The sequence below is a fragment of the Sorghum bicolor genome, chromosome 1 (assembly GCF_000003195.3).
Source record: "Sorghum bicolor cultivar BTx623 chromosome 1, Sorghum_bicolor_NCBIv3, whole genome shotgun sequence".
Classification (NCBI taxonomy): Eukaryota; Viridiplantae; Streptophyta; class Magnoliopsida; order Poales; family Poaceae; genus Sorghum; species Sorghum bicolor.
This window is the reverse complement of record NC_012870.2, coordinates 73,845,268-73,859,649: the sequence shown is the minus strand read 5'-3', so window position 1 is coordinate 73,859,649 and position 14,382 is coordinate 73,845,268. Positions and strand designations below refer to the sequence as shown.

The following is a 14,382-nucleotide window of genomic DNA, read 5'->3' as shown; positions in this document are numbered from 1 at the left end:
GTCCTCCTCGGCTCCCGGCGCTGTTTGTTTGCAGTTGGTCGCGGCAGCTCGCTGATGGCGACCCGGGCAGGTGCATTGCAGTTGCAGCATGCCTGGAGAAGGAAAGGGCATGGTGCCCTTGTACTGTCACCGAGCCCCACACGTCAGTGGAATGAAAATCCTGTTCTAACTAACAAGCGAGCAGGGCCAGGACCACATGTCATAGTAGTACCCTCTCTATGTTTACTGTACTAGCATAGTAGCATATGCTCAAGTGCTCATGCTGGTCGATAGTAGCGTACTGTGTGTAGACCACCGAGAGCTCATGAAGCCCATGGAGAATATTTTTAAGCCCATAGTAGACCTTTTCTGGCTTTCTGCCCTGAAGATCATATCACATCGAGTTTGTTGGCAAGCAAAGAATCAGGTTCCATTTCAGCATGTGTTTACTGCCCCATTGCGGAATATTTTCTCGCCTCCTCGAGCGAACCAAGCACCAACCTTCCATCACCTGTATTTTAATCCATCCCGAATTTGCAAAGGCACCGCAAAAAATCCCCCATTTTTCAACCAAAAGTGTGTGTCAATGAACCTTCTTTCCTTCGTCGGTTTCTTGTATAGTTGTGCATGACAACCACCGAAATTTCTTCTAGTTTCTGATTGGATCTCCTTTTCTTCAGAGCGAGTGGGATCCAAACACAGGGCAAGGAAAAGAGAGCAAGGAAAAAAGAAGAAGCAAACGGAAAGCCGCAGATTCCCGCGCCACGTGTGAGCGGCACGGTTGATCTCCTCCCTCCGCCGGTGGCAGCAATGTATGTTACTGCCCCGGAACCAAAAATGGCGGCGTCCACTCCCGTTCCCACGCTCCCTCTCCCCTCACCCTCACTCCCGCTCTAGAAAGCCGAGGCAGCGGTCGATCGCTTCATCTTTTTCTTCTTCTTCTTCTTCTTCTTCTCCTGCCGCACCGCCAATGCCTCCCACTACCGTCACGCTGCTACAAGCGTGCGTCGTGTTGCTGCTGTGCTGCCGTCTCTCGCCGGCGGCCGCGGCGTCGGCGTCACCCGGCGATGTCGGCGGAGGCGGGGCCAGGCGGGTGCTCCACCAGCCATTGTTCCCAATCGAGTGGACCCCGCCGCCGTCGCCGCCGCCTCCGCCGGCGCCGGACTTCACCTCCGACCCGGCGACGCCGGACGGGCCTCCTGCCGACTTCTTCCCTCTGGCACCACCGACGGCGCCTGCTGGCGGCGGAGGCACGGCGACGACGTCTTCGACGCCGACCACCGTCGCCGCCAACGTCCCGAGCGCCTCGTCAGGGTCCGGTGACGGCGGCCACCACGGCGGCCCTGCCAAGGGGACCATCGTCGCGGCGGGGGCGGCCGCGGCCGCGGCCATCGCGCTGCTGGCGTTCGCGTGCGCGTTCCTTATCGCGGGCCGCGCGCGCCGCCGCGGGGACTCGCAGAAGCTGCTCGGCCCCGACCGCGGGTCCGCGCGCCACCACTCTGCGCCCTCGGCCGCCGACTTCCTCTACGTCGGCACGGTGGAGCCCACCACGCCCGGCCGCCACCACGGGCCAACCACTGCTGATCTCGTTGGGTCCCCGTACCGGAAGCTGCGCAGCGAGCGCGCGCGCCGCGGGGTGGGCCGCGACGAGCCCACCGACCACCCGAGCCCGGAGCTCCGGCCGCTCCCGCCGCTGCGCCGCGCGGTCACAGTGGGCTCCTCTGACGACGATGCCTACTACACGCCGCGCCAGCGCTCCGGCGGCGGCGGGGTTGGAGGCGAAACGTGGAGTGAGGCCAGCGCGTCCAGCCCGCCCACCACCACCACCGCGTCCCGCCGAAGCCTCCCCAGCCTCACCAGCGACTGCTTTCCTCCTGTGGCGGCCATTGCTGCGCCGACACCGCCACCTGCGCGGTCCCGCCGTACGCCCCCGCGCACGCGCTTCTCTGCCGGCTCGACCCCTGACATCAAACAGGTGATCTCGCCGTCCCCGCGGTCGGTGCAACCACCCAAAGCAGCGCCGCCGCCGCCACCTCCTCCACCGCCACCGCCACCGCCGAAGTCTATCACAGCTTCAAAACCTCCTCCTCCTCCGCCGCCGCCACCAATGATTCAATCTAATAACCTCCCGAAGCCCGCGCAGCCGCCTTCCGAACCGACGTCGCGGCGCCGATTGCTCAAGCCGTTGCCACCTGAGGGCCCTCGCATTGCTATGCCAATGCCGATCACCGCGGCAACGGCAGAGGATAGTATCGGGAGCGCGTCAATGCGTAAACAGGATGACGTGGTAGACGGTATCGTTGGCAGCGGCGAGCCGCGACCGAAGCTGAAGCCGCTGCACTGGGACAAGGTGCGAGCGACCTCCGACCGCGCCATGGTCTGGGACCAGCTGAAGTCAAGCTCATTCCAGTTGAGATCTTGCTTCATACTACATGTTCTGTTAATGGCTGGATATCTGTGAATATACGTGATGTTGAGGCATTTCTTTCAGGTTGGATGAGGACATGATCGAGGCATTGTTCATGAACAACTCAACGCCAGCTGCACCGCCGAGAGATGCGGGAAGGAAGGCCACCGTCCCACCATTCAAGCAGGAGGAGAGGGTGCTCGACCCCAAGAAAGCACAGAACATCGCCATCCTGCTCCGTGCATTGAATGTTACACACGATGAGGTGTCCGATGCACTCTTGGATGGTGAGTGTCACTACACTGCTCCTTCGGCCTTTGCAGCGCTGATTTTGTTGTTTGGATTCTTGCTGAAAGTAATTTCCCTATCTGATGCCGAAAACATTAATTGACTTTAAAAATCTAGTTAAAATAAGAGTTTCCTTTTTTGTTTCTATATTCTAATTCACAATTTGGATTTGCCATCATCGACTGTTATTGGTATTCAGCATCTGGATGCTTTGGTAAGGCATTCTTTTCAAATATTAGTGACTCTTAACCTTCTATGATATTTTTCCTTTTCGAGCTTGATGGGCATACCAGTTCAATAGTGACAGGTACTTAAGAGGTGTTGAAACTAACAGAAACCATGTTTTTTTATAACCAAATCTCAACAGTTTACTAGGATATGAAATCTGTACAGGACTGCTATACTGAACATTTTTTCACCTATTATAGCGGATGGTATCAGTGAATATTGGTGATAGTGTTGACATCCAAAGATAAACTAAGCAGGAAAAATAGCACTTGCTTTGGGTTTTGTTTTTGCAGTCATAACTATTCTTTTATGACAATGATTCTTTTGAACTCAAGCTGTGGAGCATCTTAGTTAAATTCTCTCTACAGATTGCTCTGTTTCTACACAGAAAGGCTGAATGTTACACGTAATCAGTTTACTGATTCACGCTGGTGCCTATTGCAGTCTTAGCTGTTTTGACATTTAAAATATAAATCTCTATAAAATAGAGCTTATGGGCCATTAATTTGTCATTTCTACTGTATTATCAAACAGGCAACGCTGAATGTTTGGGGACTGAACTTTTGGAGACTTTAGTCAAGATGGCTCCTACTAAAGAGGAAGAACTCAAACTACGAGATTATAATGGTGATGCATCGAAGCTTGGTTCTGCAGAGCGCTTTCTCAAAGCTGTGCTTGATATACCTTTTGCCTTCAAGAGAGTTGATGCCATGCTATACCGAGCCAATTTTGAGACCGAAATAAATTACTTAATGAAATCTTTTGAGACACTAGAGGTACGCTAAAATGGTAATCCATGCTACATTGGTCTTTCTTTCACTCGTCATTTTGATTACTACCATTATCATTGACCTGCGTGTCAATCCACATTGAGATTTAGACTTATAGGTACCTAACATTTCTTCACTTGTTTTCAGGCAGCCTGCGAAGATCTTAGAGGCAGCAGATTGTTCCTGAAACTCCTCGAAGCAGTGCTGAGAACCGGAAACCGGATGAATGTTGGCACAAACCGGGGTGAGGCAAAAGCTTTCAAACTTGACACTCTCCTAAAACTTGCTGATGTCAAGGGCACTGATGGTAAAACAACACTGTTGCATTTTGTCGTCCAAGAAATCATTCGATCAGAAGATGCAAAATCTGAAAAAGAAAGTGCCATGATTATTCATAGCTCTAAAGACGAGCAGTTACGGAAGCAAGGTCTGAAACTTGTCTCTGGGCTTAGCAGTGAGCTAGGAAATGTCAAGAAAGCAGCTATGATGGACTTTGATGTGTTGCATGGTTATGTTAATAAGCTAGAAACAGGTCTTGAAAAGATCAAGTCGGTCTTGCAGCTCGAGAGGCAATGCACTCAAGGCCAGAAGTTCTTTACGACAATGCAAAGTTTTCTGAAGAAAGCCGAGGCTGAGATAGAGAAAGTCAGAGGGGAGGAGAAGAAGGCCTTGATAAGAGTAAAAGACATCACCGAGTACTTCCATGGTGACACCTCAAAAGAGGAAGCGCACCCTCTTAGGATATTCATGGTGGTGAGGGACTTCCTCTCGACGTTGGATCATGTCTGCAAGGAGGTTGGCAGGTTGCAGCAAGATAGAACGGTCATTGGGTCGGCCAGGTCTTTCCGCATTTCAGCCACCGCACTGCCAGTTCTAAGTGTGTATGGACAAAGAAGGGAGAACAACTCTGATGATGACAGTTCATCATCCTAGGACAGTACAAATCACAGTCACAAAACTGATTTTTGGAAGGAACACACAGCACACCAGCTATGCCCGTTTTAGCTGCTGAAGCGGATGTCTGCATTGGCATATGCCTTGAGGCACACGTTTAAGGTTGGGAGGACGAAGGTCGGGGTGTGGGGGTGGGGGGTAGGGGGTATACTTTTGGATCCTGTGGAAATTCTTTTTTGTACAAAAGAAAAATAACCATAGCAGGTTCTTTCTCTCTTGTTGGGTGACTTGCAGGAATTGAGGTTGAGGCTTAGAAAAGCTGCCCACTTTCAGTTAGTAGTGCAGTGCAGCTTCTGGGATATGGCTTCTAATGTAATTATTCTCATCTGATAAAATCTGGGAACATGTTATCTCTTATCTGCATGTAAATTTTGCTCTCCTCGTAATATATGGTAACAATAACAATTTAGAGGGTGGGGGCGGGATTGGGTTGAATGGGATCCTTCTACAAGCGAAGGAATTTTGTCTATGTCAATCTTGCAATGAATATTTAGTGGATGCAGAAAAGCTACCGAAAGGGCTCGGCCATCCTTCTTAATATCGTTAAGAAAAATGTTAAGAGACGTAGAACGGAAGAGGAAAAAGATGTGCGAGTATTAGAGCATCTCCAACAGTTATGCAATTGGACTTTGCATTCTTTAACTTTATCAAAAATCTTAAAAAATTGCTCTCCAACAGTTTTGCATTTGACTTATGCATTTTGACAAACTTGGCATTTGATGGAACAAACTTGTCATTTTTGCATAGGCACAATGGCTTGGCAATTTGATATCCCGAGAATCTTGGTCTCCTTGCCGTGCCCGTACTCCCCATCTCACGGTAGTTTCCCGCGAAACGACTCCTCCCCGCGCGCGACTATTTTCTTTCCCCTGCGCGCCGCCTCCTTTTTTCTGCGCGCCGCCTCTTTTTTCTGCACACCGCCTTCTTTTTTCCTTGCGACCTGGATGCCGCGGTGCACCCTAACCTGGACCAAGCGGCAACGTGGACCAAGCGGCGACGGGCGAAGGAATTGCGCGTGACGGGAGCCCGCGCGACGCGCGAGAAAATTTCCCGCGAAGATGAAAGATTCCCGGACAAAAATAGTTGGGTCCACTATTTTGAGATATGCCAAGTCAAAAATGCGAAACACTTGGAGATGAACTTATTTTTTCTTTGGCAAAATATTTAGGGACTTGGCAAACTCCAACAAATACAAATTGGTTGGAGATGCTCTTACTGCCAGCGAAGGTACCAATACCATCACAGTCTACTTTTACTCCTCTTTCCTCTGCGCAGATGATCACTTCAGGGTTCCATCTTTGCGTAGATATGAAGAAAGGGTGGGGTATATTCCAATCTTTTTTTTATGCGAATGATTACAGCCGCCTACACGGCTTCTCTTCCTCTGGGTGTTTAAAAAAGTAAAAAAAAAATATTAGTTCAACTATTCAGCATATTAATTTTGTATTTAACGATCTAAAAATATGTTTAAAAAGCATATGCCGTTTTCCTCTTTTTTGGGGACAATTACATATGCTATTTTCAACAATATAGACGACAACCTATGTGGGTTACTTCATGGCATTATTTGATTTAAAATGGAACAAGCACAAAAATTTGGATTGTCAAGTATGACTGTATGAGTGCCTCCAAAAATGCCATTTACAATACAGCCCTTCAGAAGTAGAAGGCTACCAGCAGCTAAAGCCCTGTCAATCCTTGCATATGCTTCTTCATTGCCCGATCTCTCCTGTGATGGTTCCGGCCACCTCCCCTTCCATGGCCACCACCACGAGGAGCTGGTCCTCGAGTAAAGCCTTGTGCTGGATCATGATGGCCTTCATTATCCTCGGCTGAATAATGGTCATGGTTCATGCTGCTCCGTCTTGCTCCACGACCAAAACCTTCTTGCCTGCCACTAGAGTTACCGTCTTCCTTCGCTGGGCCACCCTGATTCCAGCCCCCTCTTCTGCTACCACGGCCAAAACCTTGTTGACCATTAGGGTTCCAGTTTTCCTCAGCCGGATTGCCCTGATTCCAACCTCCTCTTCTACCACCAAAGCCAGAGCCTCGTCCATTGGAGCTCTCATTTTCCTCTGGACGGTTGCCTTCCCTGCCACCTTTTCTTCCTCGGCCACGGGAATTTGAACCTCTGCCTGAGTTGTCAGCATCACCAACTTCCTCTTCCTCCACATCTATATGTTGCCTGTTCGAGACACCAAAAGGAACATTTCCACCACGACCCAGACCATAGATTGTATCTTTCTGAGTTTGCCTCATGGCAGCTGCTTCTCGAGCATTGGATACAGCAACCGAACCAGCAACCTTGTAGCTATAATTCTTCCCATCTTTGACATAAAACTGTGGTTTCTTCTGTGAACTCCATCTTGGGCCATGTGATGAAGCCTCAGCGTCATTGGCACCATCAGTTTCCTCATAACTTGACTCTACCACACTGAAGCCAAGATCATCAAATGAATCATCATACTCATCTTCATACTCATACTGTGAGTCAAGGATAACAGATCTAGCTGCATCTTTAGCATTTTTCGAGTCCAGGATTGCAGTGTCTGGCAAATCATCATTGGCCTTCCTTGTAAATCTACCTTTTGGGACAGATGATACGGATGAGGATGGGCCCAGAGATGCTGATGAAATAGCAGATGATCCCTGGAATGCTGATGAAATTGCAGAAGATGGCCCGAGGGATGCTTGTGAAATTGCAGAAGATGATCCCTGGGATGCTGATGAAATTGCAGAAGATGGACCTTGTGATGCCAATGAAGTTGCTGAAGATGGGCCATCTTGAACAATGTAATGTGTCTCAGCAACTTTATGAGGTTTCTTTGTAATTTGAGGTGCAGTTTCCACCAATATGCCCTTCCCTTTATCTTTCACAGCAGTTGGTGCAAGTTTTTTCTGTGGCATCTCTTCTAATGAAGTATCCAATGCTAGAAGATCTTGATGAAGTGTTCCTTCTAATATCCTTTGGATAACTTCCTCAGGGTTCAGGTTGTAGGCTTCCAGGCAAGCAGAAAGGAAACCCTTCCCATAATCAGGAAAAAGGTCCCTTATCTGACTAATCTTGGACTCAACCATTGCCGTTTCCTCATCCTTCTGTTGTAATTCACCACCATGATGAGAAGAGACTGGCAAATCAGGTATGCCATTCCAAGAAGTGTGAGTAGATCCACACAAACGTGATAAGAACTGGAACTGCTCATCATCCATGTATATCCATCCTGTTATGAGTTCAAGGAACAAAAATCACATTACACAAAAGGACTACACCATCAGATTAAATTCGAAAAGAAAAGAAAAATGTAGCATGTACATTAATTAATTAAAAATGCTGCGGTAAAATATTCACATGACAGAATCCAGAAATAACTGAAACAATGAACAATTATGGAATCATAAATCAAGTATCAACGATGATATCAACAAAAATAGAAGCTTTCATTGGCGTTAAAATCCTCCTTAAATCACTCTAGAATTGACTCTTAATACAGAAACACGTTAGAACTCAGTAAGAAAACTAAACCTAAGAAACACTTTGATTAGCAACCTTATTAAGTAGATGGAGGTTTGTAAAACTGCATGTGGGTTCATGGAAGGACATCGCTTCATTATACATAGTCTAGAAGTGTACAGGAAAACAAGCAGCAGCAAACAACAGGCTATATGATGGGGGAAACAAGACAATCAAATGAATACAATCATAATAAGCATGAATTGAATAATTATTCTGCCAAGAAAATTTCCTTTTAATAACACAGAATTGTGATCCTGCTATCCAAACTTTGCCATTTATTGGGAGACTGATACATCATAAAACTGGAAAGTCTAAGCTTCTATGAAACAACTCTTGCATGTCACCTTTTCCATTGTGTTAACTCACAGTGATTGTAAGAGCAGGCATCACAGTAGAATAAACATTTTTCATAAATGTGTGCAGAAAATGTCCTTCATGAGCTACTAACACTTTAAGATGACTTGTGCAAATAAGCTAGGATCGTATACTAAATATGGCAAGTACTATTTATGCATTTGATTGAAGAACTCCATTGTGTACCTTTGTTCCGAATATCACCAATCTGGCTCATCAATTGAAATTCACTTTCAAGTGCTTGGAGGAAAGTATTTCCATGCTTCACTTGAGAAGAGTAAGTGGCTTCTCTATTTATATCTTTGAGTGTTTGAACCAAGATGTCTCCCCTGATCATAGGGTCTTCGACTTTAGCTGGAAACATCTTAGTAGAAGTTTGAGCATCATGCTCCCTAACTTGATCATTCAAATAGCAGTAGTGCAACAATCTCCAACCAAATCTCACTGTTCTCTTTGACAACATCCTTATACCAAGAGGAATGTCACTAAGTGTGCTGTCAAGTGATGCCTCTGTGTTGCTCTGGGACTTGGGCATAATTTTAAACCCCTGGAGCAATGATGGTAACAATGAATCATACAACCTTGCAAGGGCATTCAGCAATTCCTCAACTCCATAGCTGCAATCAGGGACAAGGACTATTACAAAGTGATAAAACAGGGAAAGATCTTGAAGTCATCAAACATCAATGGACGAACAAGAAGCTTGCTCACCTCATTTCAAAATTAGTACAGAACAATAAAGCGGCAGGTTGATAAGCACCGACAAAAGAATCCAGAGTAACAATTGCATCATTTATAAAATCTAACACCTGTGGTCAATCAACATCATCATCAATTCTAGGGAGACAGGAAAAATATAAAGCAGGCAAATCAGAATAAGTTCTGCATTGATAGAAGTAACCTCCAAGAAATCTTTCTGAAGCTGAACATATCCATTATCAATTGATCTGGTTGAAGTGAGCACCTGAATTTAATTGCCGTTAAGATGGGGTCCAATACATATAGGATATCAGGAAAGAACTATTATCCAATAGCTGAGAATGCATGACAAATTCATTGTTGCTATTATTGGCCCATAAAGATTAAGCACAATAAGTAAACACTTGCATATGAAATTTTGATGCACTTTAAAGGAAATCATTTAATTCTAATTATCATTTTCAGCTGCCAAGTACGATGACAATGTCCTGGAAAAGCTAATAGATTGTGTCAACTGCCAGAAACAAATCTCTTAACCAAACTAGCATCAGTAATGATGAAAGGGACAGGGAACTAAGTTTTTTATGAGAAGGTTAGTAGAGATATACATACACAGTAAACAATAATGAGGTAGAAGAGTATGAAATTATATACATTATGCCAAGCTGACCAGATATTGCACACATGTATAACACACACATCAAAGAGACCATGAAATGGAGAAATTAAGGAATCAGCAATAAATAATAATTTATAGCATGATCAATGAAACTGAAAATCCTGGATCTAAAAGTAGAGTGAAAGATGTAAATTAAATATGATAAGTCCCACATGCCTATATGTGGCTTCTCTGGGCATACAAACAGTACTATTAAACAATGCTATCAAATATTGCTACAAATAAATAAGACCTTTTATCAATATTAAGAGTAACCACAAGTAATAGGGGGGAAAAGACAAAGATGACCTGTAAAGATGTCATGCACCTATCATGCATCGTGTGGAAAATGTTCAAGAACTGGGGAATGACAATATTAATGCCATCCAGGACACTTGGCTGCACATTAATAACATTCGTAACCTGGAGATGCACAAAGAGAGTGCTCTTTGTCAGCATAAGTTTTCACAATTAAGAAAAATTAGCTAAAAATAATGAACAAAATATATTTTAATTTGAAAAATATTAATAATAAAAGTGTCTAAAAACAAATACCAAAAAAACTACTTGAGGGTGTGTTTGAGAGAAAAAAAAACTAGTTGAGGACTTGAGGGACCCACCAGTGAACTTGTTAACTTGCCGTTGTCATGCTCATATATAGCACATATGTCCAACAATTTTGGCAGATCAAGCATTTTTTTCTCCAGCAGAAGGGCTACAAAGGAACATTGTGGGATTGAGAATACAAATACAGTATATTCAAACCAATGGTGGAATCAATAAACCCCACACAATGAATAAATGAGTGACATAATTTCACCTGCATGCTCCTTCATGCTAAGGGACTCACCACGACCTGCTCCGGGATCCTTATTTGAGGATCTAAAACACAAAAACAACTCAGTGAAAAGGTAACAAAACAACGAAGATGGGAAATGACAGAAATCTCACATGCGGTAGAGGACCATAAATACACGACGGCAAAGCTCAAGCTCCCCAACAACCAAGCCTGCTACAGTCCCCTTTGGGCCTCGGTGTGGCAAATCATACCACCTGTGCCTGAATTGTAGATAACTATCAAGGAACTCATGCAGAGAACTGTTCTGTGCCACTGGGAAAGAACAGAAGTTAGCATAGTCATTGACAAAGTTTAGATGCAGCTGTAGTTAAGTACCAGTTGTGGAACGACGACATATTAAATTAATCATATTAACTAATCTATTTATTGTACTATCGATTATTGAGAACTTCTGTTTGAGAATCTAGGGCACCTGACAGATCCCTGTGCGGTTACATCTAAACATTAGTATTCGCAGCCGAAAAGTCTATAAACATCATTTTACCCTGTTTCCCTAACTGACTATTCAAGAATGTGGCAAGAGTGCAAGACATTACATGAATTGATAATGCTAATAGGAAGTATCAGGTGCACAATATTATAATGATGAAAACATGTGCATACTCAATCTTGTGCCTAGGATCCAAGTGGGAGGTCGGAATTCCCTCATCCCTCTTATCCATCTTTTCATTTGACTAAATGCTAAATCCGATTGTCTTTAAGTCAACCCAAGATAGGTGAGGGTCCACAAAGATCAGATCTGAGGCACGAGGTTGAGTATGCTCAACTGCTCATAGGTTCACTAATATAATCTTCTGCACCTTATATTTCCGTGCTAAATAAAATGTGACAGTTATTTGTCCGAAACACCGAATAAAGGACTTCAGATAGCAGGACTCTTCTGTCCCAATCATCATTATGTATATGCAAACCACTGCAGAGGCATCTCATATCTAAAGAGCAATTGAGATTGCGTTTTAAAGATTTGAACAGATTAGCTGAGATTTTCTCTACAATATGAGCATAACTGAAAATTCAACTAACAAATAACAAATAGCTAGAGATATGTTTTTCTGGGCCTGTCACTTGAATTGCCACAACAAACTGGAATAGTTTAAACTGCACAGCAAAACCTAATTTGGTAAGAGGCTTGATTTGCAACTTAACATATAGGCAGGAAAGTATCTAAAACAATGCATGTAGTGTTAAGAAGAAGAATCAAATTGTTAGGTGGACATCAAACTACATGTGGACTCATCATCTTACAGTATTATTGTCAACCAAAAAAACAACAGAAGATCAGCTATTTAAGCCACTAAATTGTATGCGTATATGATAAGTAGCAGAAAATAAACAAAATCACTGAAAGAGATTGCACAATCACCACGAGATCCCAACTCCCAAGCAAGTATTCACATGAATTTTATACTTAGAGGACAGCATTGGTTTGTTCCGAACGTATAAGCATCGGAAGGAGCACTAAATTCAGTCGACCAACTATACTGAAGCAAGCAATAGCAGGTTCGATCAACGAGCAATCCACAGGCGAATGTTACGCTTACCCTGGAGCCAGAACTCGCGAGGCTTGGCCCGGAGGAGCGCGGCGAGTGCGTTGTTGAGGAGGTCGACGACGACCTGCGACTCATGTGCATCGAGGCCGCCGAGACCCGCCGCGACCGCCTCGTCATGCGGCAGGTACGCGACGAATGCATCAACCGCCCCGCCACCTACGCTACCGCTGGAGCTCCCGCCTGAGCCGGACGCGGAGGACGAGGCGGCCGATGATCGGAGCGCGGTGGTGAGCGATGGCTGGGACGGGGGCGAGGGTTTTGGCGCTGCGGGGGCGGCGGATTTGGGGACGTAGCGCTGCGGCGGCGGCTGCTGCGGCCTCGGCCCGGGGTTGTGGTGCTGGCGGCGGTGGTGGGAAGGCTTGGACTGGTGCTCAGGCGGCGCGGACGACATGGCTGGATCGAGGAAGGTGGAGACGCCTTTGGTTTGGCTGCTAGGGAACGAGAAGGAAGTCAGCAGGTTTCTTCCTCGGTTTAGGGGGTTGTGCGAAATTGTGAGAAGACTGAAGGTTTCTTCAGATAATACGGACTATATTCTTATTACTTTATTGAGCTCAAGAAATTTCGTGCAAATTTTTTTTTTTAGAAGCCATTTGGAGCACTTTATTGATTTTGCATGACAGTTACATCGTTCACCAAAGCTCCTAGCAGAAATCTAGGGGGTTCATTGACCCAATTACATGTAAGCTTCTCTTGAAGCGCTACTCTAGCTAATTCATGGGCTACACCATTTGCTTCACGATTACAATGTTCTAATGAGATAGAAACAAAATCAAGCCACATCAGTTCGCACTGCTCATAAATTGGACCACTGATTGTAGCTGTGAAAACCCCTTGTCTCATTCTCTGCACTACCTCCAAGCAGTCCGATTGAATTCTTATTCTATTGCATCCCATTGTCTGAGCTAAAACTAGACCTTCTCTAAGTGCAGTCACTTCAGCAGTAATCGCATCAGACATAAATTCAAAGTAGCTAACTCGAGCCCCCATGAATGAACCCGTTGAGTCCCTTATAATCGCACATGTTCCTCCCGATCCGAGTTCGGGTGTATAACTTGCATCGACGTTCAGCAGTAATTCACCTTCAGGTGGTCTTCTCCAGCCTTCTTCTTTCTTGCCGGTTCTCCCCACCTTCTTCAGTGATCTCTGATAGTTCGTTGTTAAGGTTGCAATGGATAGTGCTGCTCTTGTCGGATTTTGAACAGTCTCCCCATGAGTTAACTGCCGACGTTGCCACCAAATATACCAACCTCCCGTGAGTATTAATTCAGCAAGCCCAATGTGATTCAGTTCATCAATCTGCTTTGGCCTCGTAATCATCTCAGCAACAACAACTGACCCCGAATGGTGAAGAGATAGCGCCGAGTTGATATTTTCAGCTACTCCCAGGATTCTCCAAATCTCTTTTGCTTGATTGCACTCGAACAGAGCATGTTTAATGTCCTCACAATGAGATTGACAAGCAGGACAGCTGCTTGAATTTTCTATATGCCGGTTTGCCAGAATACCTTTACATGGAATGAGACCATGTAGCACCCTCCAACCAAAAATTTTTATTTTTGATGGCACCTCCAATTTCCATAGCTGAGACCACACCTTATCATCACCTATTCCACTTGCTTGTTCATTAATTCTATTTTCTCCAAACTTATGTAACCATTGTAGATGATAGGCCGATCCAACTGAGAAGAAGTTATTTTTTGTGTAGTGCCACGCCACAATATCTTCTCTTCCTTCTCTTAGAGGAATCTGTAGTATTCTGTTTACATCAATTTTCCAGAACATAGACCTGATTAGTTGCATGTCCCATGCACCCGTGATTGGGTTAATGAGTTCCTCCACTCTTGTAATCAGACTATTTCCTCTAGGTGTTACAATCTTCAAATTATGACTTGATGGGATCCAATTGTCCTCCCAGATTTTTATTTGGGACCCATCACCAACTCTCCAGATACATCCTTTCTTGAAACACTCCAAACCAGCAATAATACTTTGCCAGGTAAAAGAACATCCCTTTTTCAGCTTTGCATCCAGTAATTTTAGTAACAAGTTGAGGACGAACGAAGGATAGACTCAAAATTGTGTACAATATATTCCAGGGAAAAAAAAGGTGCAATGTTACTTT

At 45.1% G+C, this 14,382-nt stretch overlaps 2 protein-coding genes across 2 annotated transcripts; one reads left to right on the top strand and one right to left on the bottom strand.

The window, feature by feature from the left end:
• Positions 510–5,012, top strand: LOC8081866 (formin-like protein 8). The gene is made up of 4 exons (XM_002468269.2): positions 510–2,388; positions 2,471–2,673; positions 3,437–3,678; positions 3,820–5,012. Exons 1-4 carry the CDS (start codon positions 794–796, stop codon positions 4,603–4,605), a joined length of 2,826 nt encoding a protein of 941 aa, XP_002468314.2. The 5' UTR covers positions 510–793; the 3' UTR covers positions 4,606–5,012.
• LOC8081865 lies at positions 6,159–12,753 on the bottom strand. The gene is made up of 9 exons (XM_002465633.2): positions 12,252–12,753; positions 10,803–10,962; positions 10,672–10,733; positions 10,472–10,566; positions 10,161–10,274; positions 9,396–9,458; positions 9,206–9,303; positions 8,681–9,111; positions 6,159–7,847 (listed from the first exon to the last, which is right to left on the bottom strand). Exons 1-9 carry the CDS (start codon positions 12,649–12,651, stop codon positions 6,307–6,309), a joined length of 2,964 nt encoding a protein of 987 aa, XP_002465678.1. The 5' UTR covers positions 12,652–12,753; the 3' UTR covers positions 6,159–6,306.